General features: G+C 39.6%; 1 protein-coding gene across 4 annotated transcripts in view; it reads left to right on the top strand.

Annotated features, from left to right (window-relative positions):
• FGGY (FGGY carbohydrate kinase domain containing) overlaps window positions 1-20423 on the top strand; it is a 941338-nt gene that overhangs the window by 808790 nt on the left and 112125 nt on the right. For all 4 annotated transcript variants that reach the window (XM_049774587.1, XM_049774588.1, XM_049774586.1 and 1 more), the window contains exon 11: window positions 9126-9273. In XM_049774587.1, coding sequence (XP_049630544.1) covers window positions 9126-9273 — 148 coding nt within the window. The remainder of the gene's footprint in view (window positions 1-9125; window positions 9274-20423) is intronic.

The following is a 20423-nucleotide window of genomic DNA, read 5'->3' as shown; positions in this document are numbered from 1 at the left end:
GAGCATGGAGTTTTAGTGAGGAGAGAAACTGCTCTGGTCACTGCCCAAATTTTGTTTTTAATTTATTGATGTCATGTATTGGTAGTACCTCACTATGTATTTATATTGTATTGTGAGACATTGCATTGTCCACTATACTATCATACTATACTAAAACTATACACTATTCCTACAATTGTTATTATTACTACTGTGATGGTTACTATTACTACTATATCCAGTGCTAGTACTGCTGCTGCTGCTACTGCTACTCTTTCTGCTACTGTTATTATGATTGTAAATGAGGAAAAAGTGTCAATTGTGGCCATTATACCGTTAATATGTCATTCATTATCTCTGTGTATTCCTATAGAAAATGTATTAAAGGAGCAGGAACACATTACTGAGAAACAAAGGTTTTAGGTTCTGGTCCACTTTTGCCATAAATAGTCATGACTAAAAATTGCAATACCTGCCTAGTTTATAAGGTGTCTTGAGAATGAACATAGTGTGTGGAAATTCCAGTTTCTGAATGTCTCAGAGCTCAACACAAATCCAAGGCTTAGGTGGATTTGCAATGAAACCCTCAAAATACTCTGAATCCCCTCTCCAGGTGAACCTCAAAAGAGAAAGTTTTATTGAAAAAAGGCAAGAAGAAAGGCTATGTGGATTGGCATGCCAACTCAGAGAAGCACTCACAAAGAATGATGGCCCAGGTGCAGCCACAACAGAATATGGCCTGAGAGTCAGACTGAATTGAAATTCCAGTTCTTTTACAAGCTCCTTCACTCCATAGTCCTTTCCTAATACCTTCCTGAATTTTTCACTTTAGATCTAAATTTCTACAAAGCAGTGACTTGGACGATTGGCCGTACTTTGGTTAACTCTTCCCTGACTTTGTCCTCCTCCCTTAACCACTTTGAATTTGGAATTCCTTCCCTTAACCACTGCAGTTTGAATTCTGCCATCATCTCCTGACTTCTGCCATTATCTCATGAAATAGGTTTGGCTCCTCAGCATGGCTAATGGATGGCTCAACCCATTAGAGCAACTTCCAGTCTCCTTTGAGTTTTCTGTTGCAATCTGGCCCCACATGTCCTACTTTTCATTTCACATTTGTTTTTGGCTTTCATGAAGGATCTCTTTCCTGTGTTCTTCCTACATCTCTAACTGTTCTTCCTTTATCTCTTGCAAGCACATAGTTTTCTCTTCACCAGCACCTCAAAGTTTATAGCAGCCTGTTGCCTGTCCCTTTTTTCTTTTGCTTTTCCAAGATCATCCTGTCGACATTCTTGGCTTCATTTCATCCTCGATTTTAATTAGTTCCAAATTTTATCCCCAGCTCATATATTTTGTAAATGTTGATTTTCTTTTCTTATCCTTTCTTTCTATTGTCTTTCCAAGGAAATTGCATCTGTGTCTTATCAGATCTATAAATGAGTATTCCACGATGGCAAGACACAGTATAGTTCAGGCCTTATAGGAAATGGCACGCATAGTCATTATTGAAATGTAACTGGCTGCTAAGAATGGACAATGAATCCTTGGAACCAGAATCCCATATGCATAGTTTGGTGTGACTTGGGAATCTCTAAAAACAGCCAAGTAATTTAACCCTACCTCAGACCGTAGCCTCAATAAATCCTATTGTTGTTGTTGTTGTTGTTGGTTTTGGGCCACACCCGGTGATGCTCAGGGGTTACTCCTGGCTATGTGCTCAGAAGTCGCTCCTGGCTTGGGGACCATATGGGACGCTGGGAGATCGAATCGCAGTCCATCCAAGGCTAGTGCAGGCAAGTCAGGCACCTTACCTCTAGTGCCACCGCCCGACCCCAATAAATCCTATTTGATACTATAGAAACAAATGTTGATATACGGATTTAGTGTTACATTCACTTGATTTGCCAAAGAACTTTTAGGCTAGATTCTGGAGAGGTGATAGTGTGAGCTTCCAACACTGTTGGTTGTCAACAATAAGTAACAACCAACATCTTTCTCTGGGTGGGAACAGGTATTGAGATCAGAATTGACAGTGCCTCTGAATCAGGTGATTGTGATGGCAGTTTTTTAGCAAGATGTTAGCATAATGCACAAGTGTTCCAATTCAACAGGCAGCAAAATTTTCTGGCTTTTAAGTGAGAATCTTGTTAATATTTTGATACAAGAATATAGAAAGATATAGTCCTGGCATTCACATGGAAATCACATACACCACACACAAATGCACATACACAAAAACTCATACATGGGGGGTTGGGATGGGGAGAAGAGAGAAGAGGATGGTAAAGAGAAGAAATGAAAAAAAAAAAAAAAAAAAAAAAAAAAAGAGAAGAAATGAAATAGCAGAAGAGTATTGGGATGATAAATGGATGGGAGGCCTTCATTAGAAGGTGAAACTGGAGTAGAACTGTGGATTACAGAGTGGAAGCAAATGGAATGTGAAGATTAAAGAACAGCAAATTTCAAGACCTTGCTTTAGCAGAAACTATCATGACAGCTTATAGACACAAAGCCAAGGCCATTGAGCCAGAATGGGTGGGAGCAGGGAACACACATTGTATTCAGGAGCCCAACATGTGGATTATAGGAGGTAATTGTAAGGACACGGATTGTACTCAGTATTTAGACTGAGGGGAGGGCACACACAGACTTGCCTTTTAAAATTATTACTTGTGCTCCTTCAGGAGTATGAAGCTGGCTGTTGATGAAAAAACATGCAAGGAATAGATCTGGATTAATCTTTTCTGGTTCCCCAAGTTATCCAAGCACTGTCTACTGAGGGATAAATATAGGGAACCAAGTCTCGTGAGTCAACCTGTGATACTACTGCACTCCTTCTATATCTTCCTGAGGGCCTTTGCATGAGGTTCCGCATTCCATTTGTTTCTCTTTCAGGCTTTATTCCCTCCTACTTGCCCTGGGTTTTCTCTGATAGTCCTTTGCAATCAGGTTTTCTGGATTTGATGTATTTCTCAGATTTCTTTTTCTTCTCTGATTCCCATAATCCCCCAAAGGAGCTGTTTCTTAAAATGAACTGGGACCCATATATGTTAAATTTCCAGCACATTTACAGGTTTCCATTAAAAGCTTTATAAATATCCTTAGAGAAAGGAACAAATGAAAGACAAGAACACATATTAAGAATCCACAGTATAAGGGGCCGAGCGATAGCACAGCAGTAAGGTGTTTTTCTTGCACACAGCCAACACAGGACAGACCCGGTTCGAATCCTGGAACCCCATATGGTCCCCCAAGCCTGTCAGGAGCAACTCTGAGCACAGAGCCAGGAGTAACCCCTGAGCACCAGGTGTGACTCAAAAACCGAAAAAAATTCATAGTATGTTTGGTTTAAAAGCAATAAGAAAAGGGGAAAAGAAGAATTTATAGTATGCCTGGCATTGTACTTACATATTGTTTTATATATGTGTATATGTATATATACATAGGTGTATATACACCTGCTGTGTGTATATGTATATATATATATAATCTCATTTATTTCTAGATAATGAAATGAGAATCACAAACATCTCTTAGGCTCCACTTCTAATGATTTTTTTTGCCCTGCTGCTTTGTTTTTCTGGAACCAGATCCATAGTATAGTGGGTAAGGGTCTTTGCAAGTTGCTGACCTGAGTTTGATTCCTGGTACCATGTATGATACCCCAAATCCCATCATATTATTGGCTGGACCAGTATGGCTTCTTCATTTGCCCATCATCCCACCAGCAAGTGTTTTCTGAAACGTCCCTGGGGTAGGATGATCAAGAATCAGAATAACAATATTAACACCCTTTGTCCCCTAGGGTGTAGGGACATCCTTGATGGTCTGGGATTAAAACTGTTTCATAAACAGAAATAAGGAGATGCTGTGATGCCTCTGTTGGTTTCTGCTTTCTTATCCATGAAAGAATAAGAACTGCTCAAAATTTAGAGCCTTTCCCTAGAAGTCGGAGGAACTAGCATTAGAAAAAAATATATTTTACCTTTTCTACCTGTTAGCACTTTACCAGGATCCCAGTACAGTGCTTGGCATATGATTGGAGGTAAGAGTACAGGGTGAAGAATTTAAACTTAAATTAAAAAATTTAAATTTTCTGTTCCTATCTCTGTTGTACACCAGCATGCCAGGAAGACTATGGGTCTGATGACCCCAGAGATACACCTTCTGACAACTCATGCCATGAGATAGGGACATGTACTTACTGGAAATGTCAATTTGATTATTCTATGTGGGATCTAGACCCATTCCATTTGTGCTGTAATAGCTATGTGTTGAGTACCTCAAAGGGTAAATAAGAACTTGCACTTTCTCATAAAGCAATTACATTCCAGAAATGACTGCTTACCTAGAATAAAGAGACAATGAGGGCACACAGACGCGATCATTCATCCGATTTTTACTCTGGAGGAATAGATACTCTGTGCCAAGTTTTCTGCTAAATCTTGCACAGGTAGTGCTGATGATTTTTCTTTATGAAGGTTAAGGTTCAGAGAAGTCACAAGTAAATAGGCCCAGAAATAAGTCTATGGTGACCAGGATGGATATGAAAAGGAGCCAATTTTAGTGATAAGCTTTCTGGGAAAAATAAAGTGGTTAGGGAAGCTGATTGAAAGAGAGGAAAGCCATGCCAAAAGATAGAGGGAGGAAAATTCTAGTCTTGAGGGCTCCTTCAAACTAAAATAGAAGACAGAGAAATTTCTTTTTGAGCAGAGATCTTGACAAGAAATATGAAATTTGAGACTGTGGCAGGATGTTTGTCATCTATGACTTTAAAAACCAAGATAAGATGCTGGTTGTAACCAAGGGACAGTACATTATTATCTTTGTAGGATTCTACACAGAAAATAATGTACTTACTATTACTACCGCAAATCTCTCTATTTCCAAAACAGAGAGCCTGAATTTTACTGTCAGATACCAACATAGGTGATAAGGAGAGTCCTTGAGGATGCCTGATACAGTCTGAATCATATTTCTTTCCCCTTATGAGACTGGGCTTGGAATTGACACATAGCCATTATGCAAGCATGAAGGGAAACTGATCTAAGAATGGCCACCAAGAGACACTAAAGATGAATTCTGAAAGGTGATGTTCAAAGCCTGGCAAGGAAGGCAAGAGAGGAAAAAATCTCAGTGTAAAGAGCAGAGTAGGAGAGCGTTCAGAGGTTAAAATGTGCATATTATCAAATATCAAATGTATTGTGTTTAGAATAGAAGGGAGGGTGTAATACAAACTAAGGTGTGGAGCTAGACCATGAAGAACATTGGTAGCAAGCAAGTAAATATATCTGTTTTAGTTTGAACACAGTGAGGAGAAAACACTAGAGGATTTTAGGTCAAAATGTGAATCAAAATTTTAAAAGAATCACTCAGGATGAAAAGACATAAGAAAATTAGTTGGGATACAATTTCAAGCAAGGAGATAAACTAGGAACCTAGTGCTCTAATCCAGATCATTGAAGATGGCATGAATAGAGTAATAACAATTGAGCAGGAGAGACGGTGTCAGTTAGAGGAATATATTTAAACAATTGACAGGCAGATCCTGGTGGAGAACTAAATTTGGGAATTTAGAGAGAAAGAAATCACAATCAAACCTACTCTGGATTTGCCCCTCTCCCCCAGGATGGTTCCTAGAGCAACTATAAAAATGAGATTGGCTTCTATTAAACCAAAGTACATTCACATTAACAGGCAGAGAAGAGATGTCTAAGTGGATATTTTAGTGGAGTTGCCTTTAAATATCCAAGAAGGAAGCTTTTGATGGGTGGTGGATATATTTGCAATAAGCAACAGTTTAGGCATGAAGTTGGATATCCTCAGCTCTCCATTGGAGTGAGAGCCCTTATGGGAAGACAGGACCCCCAAGAATATGGATAGAATGAGAACAGATAAGGAAGAATAGAGCTCTGGGATACTTGGATGCTTAAGGCATGAACAGTCAAAGAATACCACCCAGTGATGAGATCAGGAAACCTATAGATTTCCCAAGGGACAAAGGGAAAATGAGTAAGAAGTGCTCAAACAGTATTAAATAAGATAAAGTTTGAGTGATGTGAGAACACACAGGATTGTTCGCCATTGCCTCTCTAAGTGGAAAGGGCTTCAGTAAAACGTGGGCAGCCAAATAGATGTTGCAGAAGACAACAGTGAAGACCTGCAGACAGATGGTATAGAGGCTTCTATTGAGAACGTTCTCTTAATCCTGAGCCAAGTTGTCTGTTCTTTAACCATATGTTCTGATTGGAGTTTTGAAAGTCTGTTCACTATATTTGTGGGCAGCCCATGAATCCAAATAATTAAATGACTTAGAGGAAACGAGAGATTGCACAGGTGTTGTCTGTATTTAAGATTGTAAACAGTCAAGTTGGAGAGAGAAAAATCTTCTCTAACTTGTATTTTTTTAAAAAGCTAGAAACGAATTTCCTGTGATGGGGAAAGAATTAGGTATCAATCACCTATCATTTTATAGTGCTCAGAACTCTTGAGTTAATCTTCACAGCAGCCTGTAAGGTAAAAGCATTAGCTCTGATTACAAAAACTTAAGCCGGGCTTGGAGTGGTTTGGGGGGAACTGATCGCCCCCCTGGTATTTGGCAAAGCCACTTGGTGATTATTGAAACTAAAGGGCAGCAAGAATTTCTCTCTCCGAGGGAGGATATATGAGCCTGGTGTTCCTGAGAGGGAGGGAGAAGGATCCACTTGGAACCGTTAAGAAATGATTCCCGAGTTGGATGAGGGCACGCCACTCTTTACTTTGAGAGGAATTGATAAAACATACAAATGAAACAGTCCGACCCCCCTCCCCCAAAAAAAGGCATTCTGCAAGGTTAAAATTATGTGAATAATGATGTTCATTCGTTGTTTTAATGCTTTCCAAGTGCATTTAATTTAGAATGATATACTCAGATAGCACACATGGTAAGGTATAATTGAAAAAACATGCAGGAGAAGGGCTGAATTCAAAGAATAAACATACAGCTGCAAGGAGGTTAGGAGTCAAAGGGGAAAAGCACATGTCCCATCCCCCAGGGAGCTCATTAGTGCCTGAGTGACCAGAGATGTCGAAGCTAAATGAATCTCACTATTTGTAAAGACCCATAATAAATGAGACAATGATGAATCAATAGTAATTAGGGCTATTGGTTCTTATTGACCCAGATGTCTAAAACCGAATGCCCTACTCAGATTCCTGAAGAGGCAAATGAAAAGATCTATAGACAGGTATTTCTTTTAAAAAAAATGCTTTTTCTCTAAATGCAATGATGCTATTTGGAGGTGAAACATTGCTATAAGCTGTATGGACTTTTGACTTTAGGCTCAAATGGATACTTTTGTTCAAAGTGTGACTCCTGATGGACTAAGGACAGAGAGATCTAGGGAAAAGAGATCAATGATATATGATCATCTCCCCAGCTAAATGGTCTGACATTCCCTTCAGTGAGGCCTCACAGGCTTCCTTCTCCAATACTTTCATGGAATCATGCTATACCAAGAATTTGCATGCATGGCTTTGACATGTGGTTTCTGCTTAGGCGACGGATGGGCTGTTGTTTGGTCTTAGCCAGGTAAACTCACTTGAATGTCACCTCTCCAAAGAGGTGATGACTTCTCTGAGCTGTCAAAGAAGGCATGGCCCCTACAGTGAACTGAATGAACATGGTTGTTCCACTTGGGTTAGGAACCCTTTTCCAAACAATGTTGTCATCCTGATGTGATGCAGATTCTTATGATTGAGAATAAGGGATTACTGCAAGAAGCAGTAATCTTCTGGTAATCACCTGGTAAGTAAGGCAGGGCTGCCCTTGCCTCCTCTAAGAAATCAGGACACCTACATTTCTTTTTAAAGGTTTATTTATTTATTGGTTTTTAAGCAGCACCTGGTGATGCTCAGGAAGTATTTCTGGCTCTACACTCAGAAATCACTCCTGGCAAGCTCGGGGGACCATATTGGATGCCAGGAATCGAACTGGGTCCACCCCAGGTTCGGCCCTATGTAAGGCAAGCCTGCCTGCTGTGCTATCTCTCTGGCCTCCACACCTACATTTTTATTCACACAATTGTAGATGCTCTTGTATAGGTTTTTCTTTTCTCTCTTTTTTTTTGTATTGGAGTACTATGGACATTTTTTATTTGTTATCAAAATTGACGGGCTGGGGCTATACAGTGGGTTGAGCATTTGTCTTGCCTGTGACCAACCCGAATTCCATCTTCAGCTTCCCATATGATCCCCCAAGCACTTCCAGGAATGATTTCTGAGTGCAGAGCCAGTAATAAGCTCTGAGCATTTCATTTGTACCCATACCCTCAACAGTTTGAAACTCATTGCTCTGCATATACCTTTGTTTATTTCTTTTCTTTTTGTGGGGAGGGCACACCCTGCCCCAAGCTTACTGTCTTTGTCTCCCTCTTAGCTGAAACTGCAATGCCTAAGAGAGATCGTGTAATCTCCTTGTCTTATACAGGAAGAAACTGTGGCTTAGCAATGCTAAAACATAAAAATAAAAATGAATGCAGTATACTTGGTGAGTTTAGGATGGAAAGCACATCTCCTAACTCCTGATGCTAACTGCTTCACTCTGTTCTCTTCCCTTAGCTAAACCCTAACCTGAGTTTAGGAACTAACATTTGTCTTTTTTTGCTATTTCATCATTATTATTACAATTATGAATATAGATTTTGTAAATCCTTGACAGATGTCTAGCATTGTACAATTTTCAAAACATTGCATCTTCACATACGTTGTTTCCTTTGATCTTCACAATGACCCTGTGAGGTAAATTGGGCAGGGATTATGCTATCTGTTTTTACAGATGCAAAGAAGGTGCTATAGGAAGGTTGAGTAACTTTCCCCTGGTTTCTAGCCCACCAGGGCAAGCCATTCCTGGAATTAGTCTTGGTTCCAAACCGTTTCTATCCCCCTCCTGCCTACAGCACACATCTTAGAGATAGGACAGTGGGGTCCCAAGGGTGCCATACGCTGGTTTCTGCACGATTGGGGTCATTTCTGTGCTAAAACTTTGGGGGACTCTGCTTACATTCTGGATTTGATATGAAGTAAAATGGTTTCTTTCTGCAGAACAAATTGCTCCCTAGCCCTGCACCCACCCCCGTTTTAAAAACAAAAATCCACTTCTCTTCCAGATGCCAAAGTGTGTATGCATATTTGAACCGTCACCTGGATCTGATTGAGAAGGTTCAGCCCGTGGGTTTCCTCACTGTTGACTTACATGTTTGGCCAGATTTCCATGGCAACCGGTCTCCACTAGCAGATGTGACACTAAAGGGCATGGTAAGTAACAGCCAGTCTTTGCAGGAAGGTGAAGGTGGGTTAAGGGGGCTACAAAGCTTGGAAGAAGCAAAGGGAAGAGAACAGAAAAGGAAAATAAACAAAACATGCCAACAGCCCTGATGGGTCACTTGCAGATGCTTTTGTGCAGGCTCTGGCTGCTCCCTTTAGCCCCCAATAGCCTCTGCTGAAAGTTCTCATTGTTTCTGAGCCAACCTTGAAAGCCTCAAGCAAGCAGTATTTCTTACAGTTTACTACTACTGCCTCTGCTTCATGGTGTGGCTGGAAAATGGCTGGGCCATTTTTGCATTGACATCAGTCAACAGAGTCATCTTTTCCATCTCCATTCCTTGGTCACCCGGTAAATAAGTGGTAAATATTGCCACCCTTGATCCTGCTTGCCACCACTACACATATGCCTTATGCTCTGAGTCAGGCTTATTAAGAGACCATGCTAATGTTATTAAGGCTTCAGATTAAGTTTTGATAGACGCAAAATACAAGTGACAGCTTATTCTGGCAGATCCATGGGACCTTGAGTCATTTCCAATGCAGAGATTCTGGATTCTCTTTGAAGGGACCAGGATGAATGAGATGGGGTAGTGTATTACTAGCTAAGCAACTACAGACCATCTTGAGAGATGGGAGAATGGGTGGCTATTCTCCATGGGAGAATCACTGAGAAGAGTGCATAAGGATGACTAGGCATGTTAAGCCTATAGAGTTCAAGATCAGTTTCAGGTACCAAAGAACAGGAGAGGTCATTAGTAGGCATGAGGTCAGAATTTAGGAAGATGTCAAGCTCTTGTGAAGCAAGGAAACAAGTTGCAAGGTCAGATTGTCAGGCCTTCCAAAGGGAAACTGTTCAAGATAAGTATGCTCTTGGCTGGGCAGTGGTGTAGTGTTGCTGGCTGGAAGAACTTGAATTCAGCTAGCTGTGACTGTGTGATAGATTTTATTGAGAATGTCTTCCATATTTATGATGCCAACAAGAAGGCTTGACTTTTATTTTCTTTAACTGAAAGAGAAAAGAAATTAAATATGGTAAAAGATACGCACAGAGCCCTTGAAGTGTGCCCACACAACAAGGAATGATCTTGGCCTCCTTATTTGGTTTGTGGAAGCCGAGGATGAAGGTCCAGAGAGAACCATGTGGCCATAGGCTGCAGCTGAAGAGATTACAGTCAGATTTGCATTTTTTTAGTGCAAGCAGAGGCTAGGGAGATAATGGGGGGTGTAGGGGAGTGTCTTCATTGAGATTCACAACTCAATCTAAATAATTTAGACATGTAAATGGTTAAAGTTGAAAAATATGACTAACTTACAAAATAATTCCCTAAACAAAGCAAGGGGATAAAGTTAACTGGCACAGATTCTAGAGCCTGCCTGCTTTGGGGGCCCTTTCTTCACAGAATCAGAGTACCCAGCTTCAGTTCTCATCAAGCCTGCTATTTTGGATCCCACTGAATTGTGTGTGTTTCTTTAAACTAGATGTCCAAAGACTAACATGACAAGATTTTCATAAAGTGATCCAAATGCAATGTAATTCTGAAAGAAAATATACTGGAGTGTTTTTTGAAGGTTGCCTGCCTAACTCATTAAAATAGGTATTCTCATTAGGATAAAAAGATGTATATTTTTTAATCTTGGTAAAAAAATGTTTAAGTGTTATTATATAAGCATATATTACATACCACATGATGTTTCTTAACAAAAAGTTCCCTTTTGTTTGCCACTGTCCTTGGATGAATTTAGCCTTGTGAGTTTTTTGTCACAATATTGGAAGCAGGGGATGACCTAGATAAGAGTGAAGGAAATTTGGGACTAAAATTTCCCCCAGAATCTCTTCCCCTTAATTCCTTTTGGTATAGCATCAATACAATCACCCAGAAAGCCATCTATTTAAATCCATATTATCCTTTTGTCAGGGCCTCCAGAGACTATCATTTCTAGTTCTCATTCAGTAAATATTTGCTATTGATTCAGGGCCAGGCCTGCCCTTCCATAGATACAGTGAGGCCCAACAGTCCCTGGATTTATGTAGCATGATTTCAGAGAGGGAAGAAAAAAGAACTAGTGAAATGTTAGGTCTAAAAACTACATAGTAACTATAATTGTCAGAATAACTCCAGGAGTTCAGGAATTACGTCGGATTTTACCTTTTGACTTTCAAACTGCTTCTCTGGATACATGCTGAATGCTTGATATGGGTTTATTGATGATTGATAGTCCACAGGAAGATAATAAATAGATCATTTGTTGCTTTATAAAATATATGCATCTAAACATTTTTATCCTAAATGGATTAGATTGCTACTGGCTCTTACTATCTAGATGATCAGTATTTGACAGTTATTAATGTTCACATAAATTAGGATAAAATGCTGCCATCTTTGTATGATTGTAAGTACCTTTTCTCATTAACTTACTTTTATTAGAAAATTAGATTCGTACTAGTTAGTGGGGAGTAACTATGCAGCATAGCTTCAGATTTCAGGAATATTATTGTTTGGCATAGAGGAAGGGAACACAATGGTAATGTTTGGTCATTCTCAGGTGCCACTTTGCACAGGACTTCCAAAATGCTTGGCATTTTGTACAAGTCTGAGAGTTTGTTCAGTGGTTAAGGCGTTTGTTTGCCTTGTATGCGGCCAACCCCACTTTGATCCTAGTACCACATAATATTTCTTGAGTCCTTCTGGAGATCACTCCAAATACAGAGTTAGGAGTAGACCCTGAACACCACCAGTTGTGATTCCCCCAAACCTCCACATACAGACACACACACACACACACACAATTGGAAAGATGATAAGTTTCAATGGTCAGGAAACATAGGAGATAATTTTGAACCCAAGTGAAACAGAGAAGAGGGTTGAGACCAAGAGAACAGTGTCCGTATTTGCAATGTTTTAGTGGGAGAGGCATGGAGTGAAGGAGGTAGTGTGGGAGTGAATTGGGCAGGTCGGGGAGCCAAAAATCTGTAACTTTGCTCCTGGAACTAATGATGGGTTGTATGTAGCATTCAATCCTTTTAATCAGAAAGCGTTTCTCAGAGAACCACAAAATGTTTCCTATGTAGCTCTTCTTCAACAACCTCACACTCTGCTTTTGCTCAACTATTCACTTGTCTGACAGTCCTGCACTCAGTGCATTATCACCTAGTAGATGCAGGAAGAAAGGAGATGATACCTCTCATGAATTCACCTAAAAGTGGGAGAGAAGGTTGCTATCTATGTACCATGTATGGTAATATAATTCTTACACAGTATGAACCCTGTGTAATAAGGACATATGGAAAAAAAGAGGTACTAGTTTAGGTCTGACTTGGGCTTTTTTTTTTAATAATGGCATTTGCATCTACTAGCCCTGATACCACTTTTCTCTGATTCACTTGAAAAATATTCACTGATGGGCTGGAGTGATAGCATATCAATAGCGTGCCTTGCACGCTGCTGACCCAGGATGGACCTCAGTTCGATCCTGGTATCCCATATGGTCCCTGAGCCTGCCTGGAATTATTCTTGAGTACAGAGCCAGGAGTAACCCCTGACTGCTGTGAAATACAAAACAAAACAAAATAAAAAATTCACTGAACCAGAGAGATAGTACAGGGATAAGATATTTGTCTTATTCATGGCCTACAAAACCCAACAAAGCATATAGTCCACAGTGTACCATCAAGAGTCATTTTGAGCATAGAAGCAGGTGTAAATCCTGAGTAATACCAGTAGCCTACCCACATCCCTCCCCACACATACACACAAACATCCATACAACAGAAAAGAAAAATGTGAAACATCACTTCCATTAAAAATTAAAAGCAGCATGCCTGTCAACTTTGAAAAATTAGAATATGACATTCAACTAGAAAAGGAGAACTGAAGATCTCACTGAACTGAAGAATCTGGATAGATCTTCCAGACTCTGAAAGAATAAACAGACTAGATGTGCCACATCTAAAAAAATAAATACAAACTTGTAACATAGGAGCTAAATAGGCCCCTAACCGTGTAAGAGTTTGACCCTCTCTACCTTCTGATCCAGGACTTAAAAAATGCAAGGTTCCTTTATCCCTAGAAGCATGGCCCATGATCGTGCAACTTTGGGGATTCTTATATTTTTTTGTCTTGTTTTAATTTTCTTGGAAGCAATCTAGGAATTTGATTTCCCTGAATTCCTTCTCAGCCAGATCTTATCTTCCCTTTTAGTTTAGTACATTAGAAAATTACAGACCCCAGAAGTTAGCTAAGCAGGAAGCCTGAGGGTGAACTGGGAGGTCCCTTTTAATGGGCAGGAATGGAAATGCTGGTGACCAGACTTTTGGAAGGCACCCTATTGACCTTCTTTTCAGTGTTCCAAATTCAGTAGGTAGCACTCAGAGCCCCAACAACCTTTTGTAGGCTCTGAGAACTGGCTGTTGGCCTGAAGAAGCAATTCCAAGTGACAAGGTGTGGGGCCTAGAGGAAATCATGTAGACTGCATGCTGGGAAACACTATGTATAGCTCTCCACTTAGAATACATTCGAAAAAATAACAATAAAACGAGCCCGAAGGAAAAAACGGTTTGCATACAGAATGACCGCTTAATTATTTACTACCAACACCAAAAGAAAAATATTAAAAACTTCCTGGCCGATTTGATGGAATGGATTTAAAGGCACTCTTTGTGAAGTAGAGCGGAAACTTATTAAAGAAAATAAATCCAGATGAAAAGGCAAGAGAGAATGAGATGAAAAGTTCCCATATAAGGACAACTGAAAATCATGGAATTAGTTTAAAAAAAAAAAAACCTTGCATGAAGGTCATATAAAATAAAATTCTCAGAGAAGAAAATAACGATCGGAGCTGACATACGATGTCACATATATTTTAAATTTACTGGAAACTGTTTTTGAGGAGAGGGCAATGTGGATGATTTATTTTAAAGAAAAGTTCAACAGTGCTCAGGTCAGAGACAGGCGCCCAATAAGTACCTTCTGGTTAAGCCATTATTTTGGGCTTCATGTGTCCAATGTGGAATGAATAATGAGTCCACACACATACCCGGCCCCCCCCCCCACCCACCCATTACAAAACCAAAAACCAGCAGGACCTGAACAAAAGCACAAATCTTGAGCTTCCGCCTTGAAGATCTCCACTGCGCTGCCTTAATTTCCAGTCCTTTACTGAATTCAGTGAGAACTGTATCTGGGACTCTCTAAAGCTGCAGCCTCCTGGGTTATCCTTGAACCTCACTCTTCAGCCTTCTCTTGAATTTGTATTCTGACCACAAGCCAGCTCACTCCTTCCATTCTTTAATCTTGACTCTTCCTTGGGTTTAATCTTGAACCCTGTCTCTATTCAGTAGTGGCTATAGTTTTCTTTCTCCTTCTCACTCACTCAGATTTCAAAAGGAATCACCCCTCTGGGTTTGACCTGACTCTAAACCCTTCCCCTGTTGGTGCCTTCTCTCCTAAGTAGAAATAGGGCACAACCCAGGAATCTTTCCATTATGCGTGATAGATTCATTTTCTTTTGTTCTAGTAATTGCTGGCTCCTTGCCCTATGACCGGCTGTTTCATTTTTCCTTTGGTCATGTATAGTATTGTCCTGGACTCAAAAGAGATTGGGGTGGTAGGGAAGGAAACTATAGGGAGGAAAACCTGGACCAAGTGACCACCCATGTATTTTTTTGGCCTCACTTGATCAACAAGTCACAGGTACATAAATGGAAAAGAAACAGAATTGGTATCATAGCTAGCATGTAAGGCTGATGGTTCCAAGTTCTTTAAAACTGGAACAAAACTATACTGCTTAACTTTTAAAAAAAAATATGCATGGCCACACATGAAGCCAGATGAAGCTAAATACCCACCACTCAGTAATGATTGCATGGTTTCAACTTTTTGGGGTTGTTTTTATATTGAATGGTTGGTTTTATCATGGTTACCACTGTGACAGAGTCGAGAGAGCCCAGGCTTTTGAAGTTCATTGTGTATTTGCATCCTGGCTCCCAAATGGACCTGTTGTGTGATCTCTGAGGTTAGCTCTGTGAAGTCAACAGCAATGACGCAGACATCCTTGCAAGATCACTATCCAAAGGACTGTCACCCAGTGGAGACAGAAACAACCAATGGTTTTAAATAAGTAGCTCCATCTTCTTAAGTAGCTTGTTCTGAATCATCTACCATAGCCCAGGATCAGCTGGATTCACCAGTTACAATGTCACCAGTCATGAACCTCCAACTACAGACACTGAACTATATCATCAGTTGGTCTATTGCTGGAAAGAAGTTTCCACGAGTAACAATGATGAGTCTTCTCTGTATTTCTCTGGCCCTGCCACTCTATTTCCCTATTAGCATGGCAGAAAACTCACATTTTTTTGTGTTAATGCTGAAGTTCTGAGAGTCTTTTCCCCAGTTTCTAGTATGCAACTGATAAAACCTCTTTGGTTATTTTTTGTTTGTTTGTTTTGTTTAGCTTGTGTCTTATTTAAAATTTTTTTGAAGTACCTATTTAAAGTAAATCACCCTCAGGCTATGAGAACATACTAAAATCAACCCTGGTAGAAATATGTTTTCTCTGCTTTATTTTGCAAATGCAGCACCATCCAGGATGAAAAGCTACAGTCTGGTTCTCTGAAGAGCTGTTTCTAACAGAAAACCAAATGCCTGTTGTAATGCTGAGAGTTGAGTGCTGCTCTAGCAGCAATTTAAGGCAAGCACAAAGTGCATATGGAGAAATGAGAGAGTTAGGGATGAAAAGATGGAGATTTTTACTCCCAGTCTGAATCCCAGCTCCATATGTGCATGGCTAAGCAGGGCCAGGTATGGAGGGGTCAGCAGAGCAGATGAGTATTCGCCAAAAAATACAGGAAAAGCCAAGGTTATCTGTGCTCATTGACTTTGTCTAGTGGAAAATGGATGCTGGAGCTGGAAGCTTATAAGCAAATGAAAGCAGTGTTTGAACCACATAAATATCAGTTTTGGAAACAAGTAGGTTCTCGGGCCTGAATCTGTTGATATCCTGTTGACACTTTATACTGTTTTACGTAAGCACTTTTTTTTTTTTTAATGTACTGTTTGTTCCTGTGAAAAGTTGGATTCTGTAACCGATCTTAATTCCCTTAGTGTCATTTAATTGCTTTTTCCTTTTTTGGTATTATTTTCGTATTGATAGACCTAATTTACCAACTGGAATTGTGACTTAAAATAATACTATTTTTTTTCTTTTTTTTTGGGGGGGGGGGGTCACACCTGGCAGCACTCAGGGGTTATTCCTGGCTCCAGGCTCAGAAATTGCCCCTGGCAGGCACGGGGGACCACATGGGACGCCGGGATTCGAACCGATGACCTCCTGCATGAAAGGCAAATGCCTTACCTCCATGCTATCACTCCGGCCCCTAAAATAATACTATTTTTTAAGGGACCACAATGTACCAGCAACATGATAATAGTCTTATTTCATCATTATCTGCTATAATTACCTACAAAATAGTATTGTCCAATTTTAATCAACAAAAACTCGGGGACAGAGCAGTAGTACAACAGGTAAGTCACTTAGTTTGCATCCGACCTGGGTTCTATTTGCAGCATCTTATATATCCCCCCAAGTACAGTTAGGAGTAATTTCTGAGTGAAGAGACAGGAGTAATCCCTGAGCACCACTAGGTATGGCATAAAAACAAAAAGGAAAACAGAGAAATTGAAGTTTTACAAAACCAAGACATTTACTCAGAGGAACAAAGAAAATAAACAAGGTTAGAACATAATAGATTCAAACCAAGACCACTAACTTTATTTGGAAGAAAACAGATACTCATGTTTAGCTCACAAAATTGCCATATTTCTCCTTCATTTTCCTGATTTTTAAAAAATTATATCAGAGGACCATTCTTATCTTGATATTTTAATTTTTTTATATTTAAAAAGGAAAAAAAAGCAAAACCTGGGGAAGTTTTTTTTTTTTTTTTTTTTCCCAGAGAAAGAAGGAAAGGAGCCTTCTTCAGTCCTCATCTCAAAAGTTTATAATGTAGGGCCCGGAGAGATAGCACAGCGGCGTTTGCCTTGCAAGCAGGTGATTCAGGACCAAAGGTGGTTGGTTCGAATCCTGGTGTCCCATATGGTCCCCCGTGCCTGCCAGGAGCTATTTCTGAGCAGACAGCCAGGAGTAACCCTGAGCACCACCGGGTGTGACCCAAAAACCAAAAACCAAACAAAACAAAAAAAAAAGTTTATAATGTAAAAGACAGAGTTGTGAATCAGATAGAAATCTGAGAAGACCCAAAATACAACAGATGTGGGCAAGAAGTATAGCCAGAGGAATAAGAAATCTCGGAATGAGGTCCAAGTTGGTGAGCAAATCTAAAACAGGTTTATATAGTAGCAATTAGGGGTCAGAACAATCGATTGGAAGAGCTTTGTGATACTGGAACATAATGATCAAAAATCAGGAGAACCAAAGGTGTGAATGTATGAAGTTCATATGGGAGACAACAAATGAAGTGTTGTTGTATGATTTGGAGATTATCCAGGAAATAAAATTTTGAGGGAGAATACCAATCCATCATTTAGTTGCTCTCCATATATTTATTCATTATCTCTTGATGCTCTGAGCCACCACACACTCATATATATGTGTGTGTGTGTGTGTGTGTGTGTGTGTGTGTGTGTGTGTGTGTGTGTGTGTGTGTATGTATATGTATATATGTATATATATTATATATTCTCTCACAATTCTGTTGCCAGAAAGACAGATCTGGCTCAGTTGGTCTCTTGGCTCCAATTTCCACCAAATAAAATCAGAAATTCCCATTGAGAGGGAATAATCTACTACCACTGGGCTCAAGTTGTCAGCCAGATTCAGCTTCATGTACTTGCTAAGTTGAGGACCCTGGTTCCTGGCTAAGTATCAATCAGGGGTCCTTGAGACCACCTGTCTTCCTTAGTCCTTCCCTCCACCTTCAAAGCTAGTCATGAGGGGACCACGGTGAAAATTAAAACAATGGGAGGCCACAGACTAGGGGTCCACCAGGTAGGAACAGTAGGACATAGTAAAGAAATAATGCTGAAAGAGGTCCAAGGTCAGAAAAAGATTGAGAAACTAGTGTTTTATCTTTAGGGCTTTGAGGGTTTGGAAGCCACAACTGGCTATATTTGGGGCTTATTCATATGCTGTTCTCAGGGCTCACTCGTGTTGATGTTCAAGTAGTGTGGGGAAGTGAGCCAGGATCAGCTGCATGCAAGGCAAGTGCCTTGTCTCCTGTTCCTTCTCCCCAGCCACTAGAGCAGTGTCTTGATTAGTGTTTCAGTGCAAGGAGATAAGAATCTTGGGGAAATATCTTCTGATCACATATGTGGAACACATGATATGGGTACATATCTTGGCATGCCCCAGATCTGGGGGAGTTTGAGGCAAACTCAGCATGAACCTTTATTCTTAGAATACCCAGAAATCTCTAAATATTGTTTGAGAGATTTGTCCTCTCTTCTGTTCTAGGCTGCTTCAGTGCTGCTGTCCAATTGCTGTCCTTTCTCCAGCAGTTTCCTATAAATATTTTCTTGATCTCTGATCCCCTTCATTTGATCTCTATTAGTTTTTCAACTCCACCATCATTATTGATGGATAAAAAACTTTTTTTCTGCTTATTGGTGTTCTGAAAAGTTTTCAACCAATTATCCAAAGCTTTGAGTACTCTGTCAAATTCTGGCCTAGAAATTCTCAGGTCTGAGAGTCCTGTTTATTATTATTATTTTTTAATTGCTAACTTCTTTATTTAAAGGAGCTCTTATAAATCAGCAAGGAAATGATGAACAACTTTATGAAAGAATGCTTAAAGAACATAAATTGGCATTTCATAAAAATTAAATACAAATTGATGATAAACATCTGAAGGAAAAGATGCACTGTTTATCATTGGAGAACTACAAGTGAAAATAACAAAAATTGCATATTCACTCTCAGATTAGCAAGACATATGGGGAAATGGAAATGCATTTGAATTTTTTTAGTCATATATTACTCAATACAATCAGCTAAATGAAAAAGTAGAAATTCAATTGTCTATTTCTTTTTTTTTATTAGTTTTGAAACTGTAAGAGACCCTGTGTGAATCTTTTCTAAGCCTTATTTAAAATAAATAAATCCAAATATATAATCATTTACACTCCTGTAACTATTAGGAAGGAGAAAAACTTGGCTAACTAAATTACTAACACATTCATTAATCTCAGCCATTAGAGCCTCTAAGTCTATAATTAACAACACCACGGTTTAGGTTTAGGACAATCATACCCATGATTTATTTTGCAGTAGAAAGTTGTTTAGAAATGCAAATTGCTGGAGTCAGAGCAAAAAAGGGGTAGGGAGCTGTCTTTGCACAGACCAACCTCTGCTCAATCCCTGACATGGTCACCCAAGCCCTACCATGAGTGACCCCTGAGCTCAGAGCCGAGAGTAAGTTATGAGCACCACTTGGTGTAACTCAAAAACAATTAAAAAAAAATGTGAATATTTTTGCTGGGCCCATGCCAAAGGTTCAATAAATCTAGATCATGGGAGCTCTCCCTTCAGCTAAGATCCTAAGAAAGAGTTAGAGATATGCCCAAATTTGCATAGCTCCTTTATGGCAGTAAGATTTAAGAAGTCCAGGTGATAATCTGTCTTTCTAATCAGAGTGACTAGAAATATGTTGGCTTCTATGGACTAAGAACTAAGATTCCTTCATGACATCCCAGCAAGTGAGTTCCTCATTGTCCTGTCCCCATAAGTTTCTCAAAACTGACTTTCTTTCCATCCATGGTACTAAGGCTAACATACATTCCTTCCTGCCTTCCCATAATCTGGGCTTCAGTGCTCTCACTAATGACCTAATAGTATGCATAGCTTGCTGAATGTTGTACTTGTTGCTATATTCTCATTAATAAATAGGATTCAACTTTATAACTCAAGAGAAATAAAACAGTTATTATTATAAAAAAAAAAAAAGAAAAAGGAATACTTATGAACTTCTTTTGCACACACCTCCACCCCACCCCATGTAAATTGGTCTTACAGGCATCTTGCTCTTATAAACTCGGTATTGTCTGCTAAAAAATCAAGGTATTTTGCAAATGAGATGTAATCACATATATTTTTGAAACTTTGAGTTGTTTTTGTAGTTTGAGTTG

Source organism: Suncus etruscus, chromosome 6 (assembly GCF_024139225.1).
Source record: "Suncus etruscus isolate mSunEtr1 chromosome 6, mSunEtr1.pri.cur, whole genome shotgun sequence".
In the NCBI taxonomy this organism is placed as follows: Eukaryota; Metazoa; Chordata; class Mammalia; order Eulipotyphla; family Soricidae; genus Suncus; species Suncus etruscus.
Note: the sequence above shows the minus strand (reverse complement) of the source record. Positions and strands in the feature narration are given on the sequence as shown.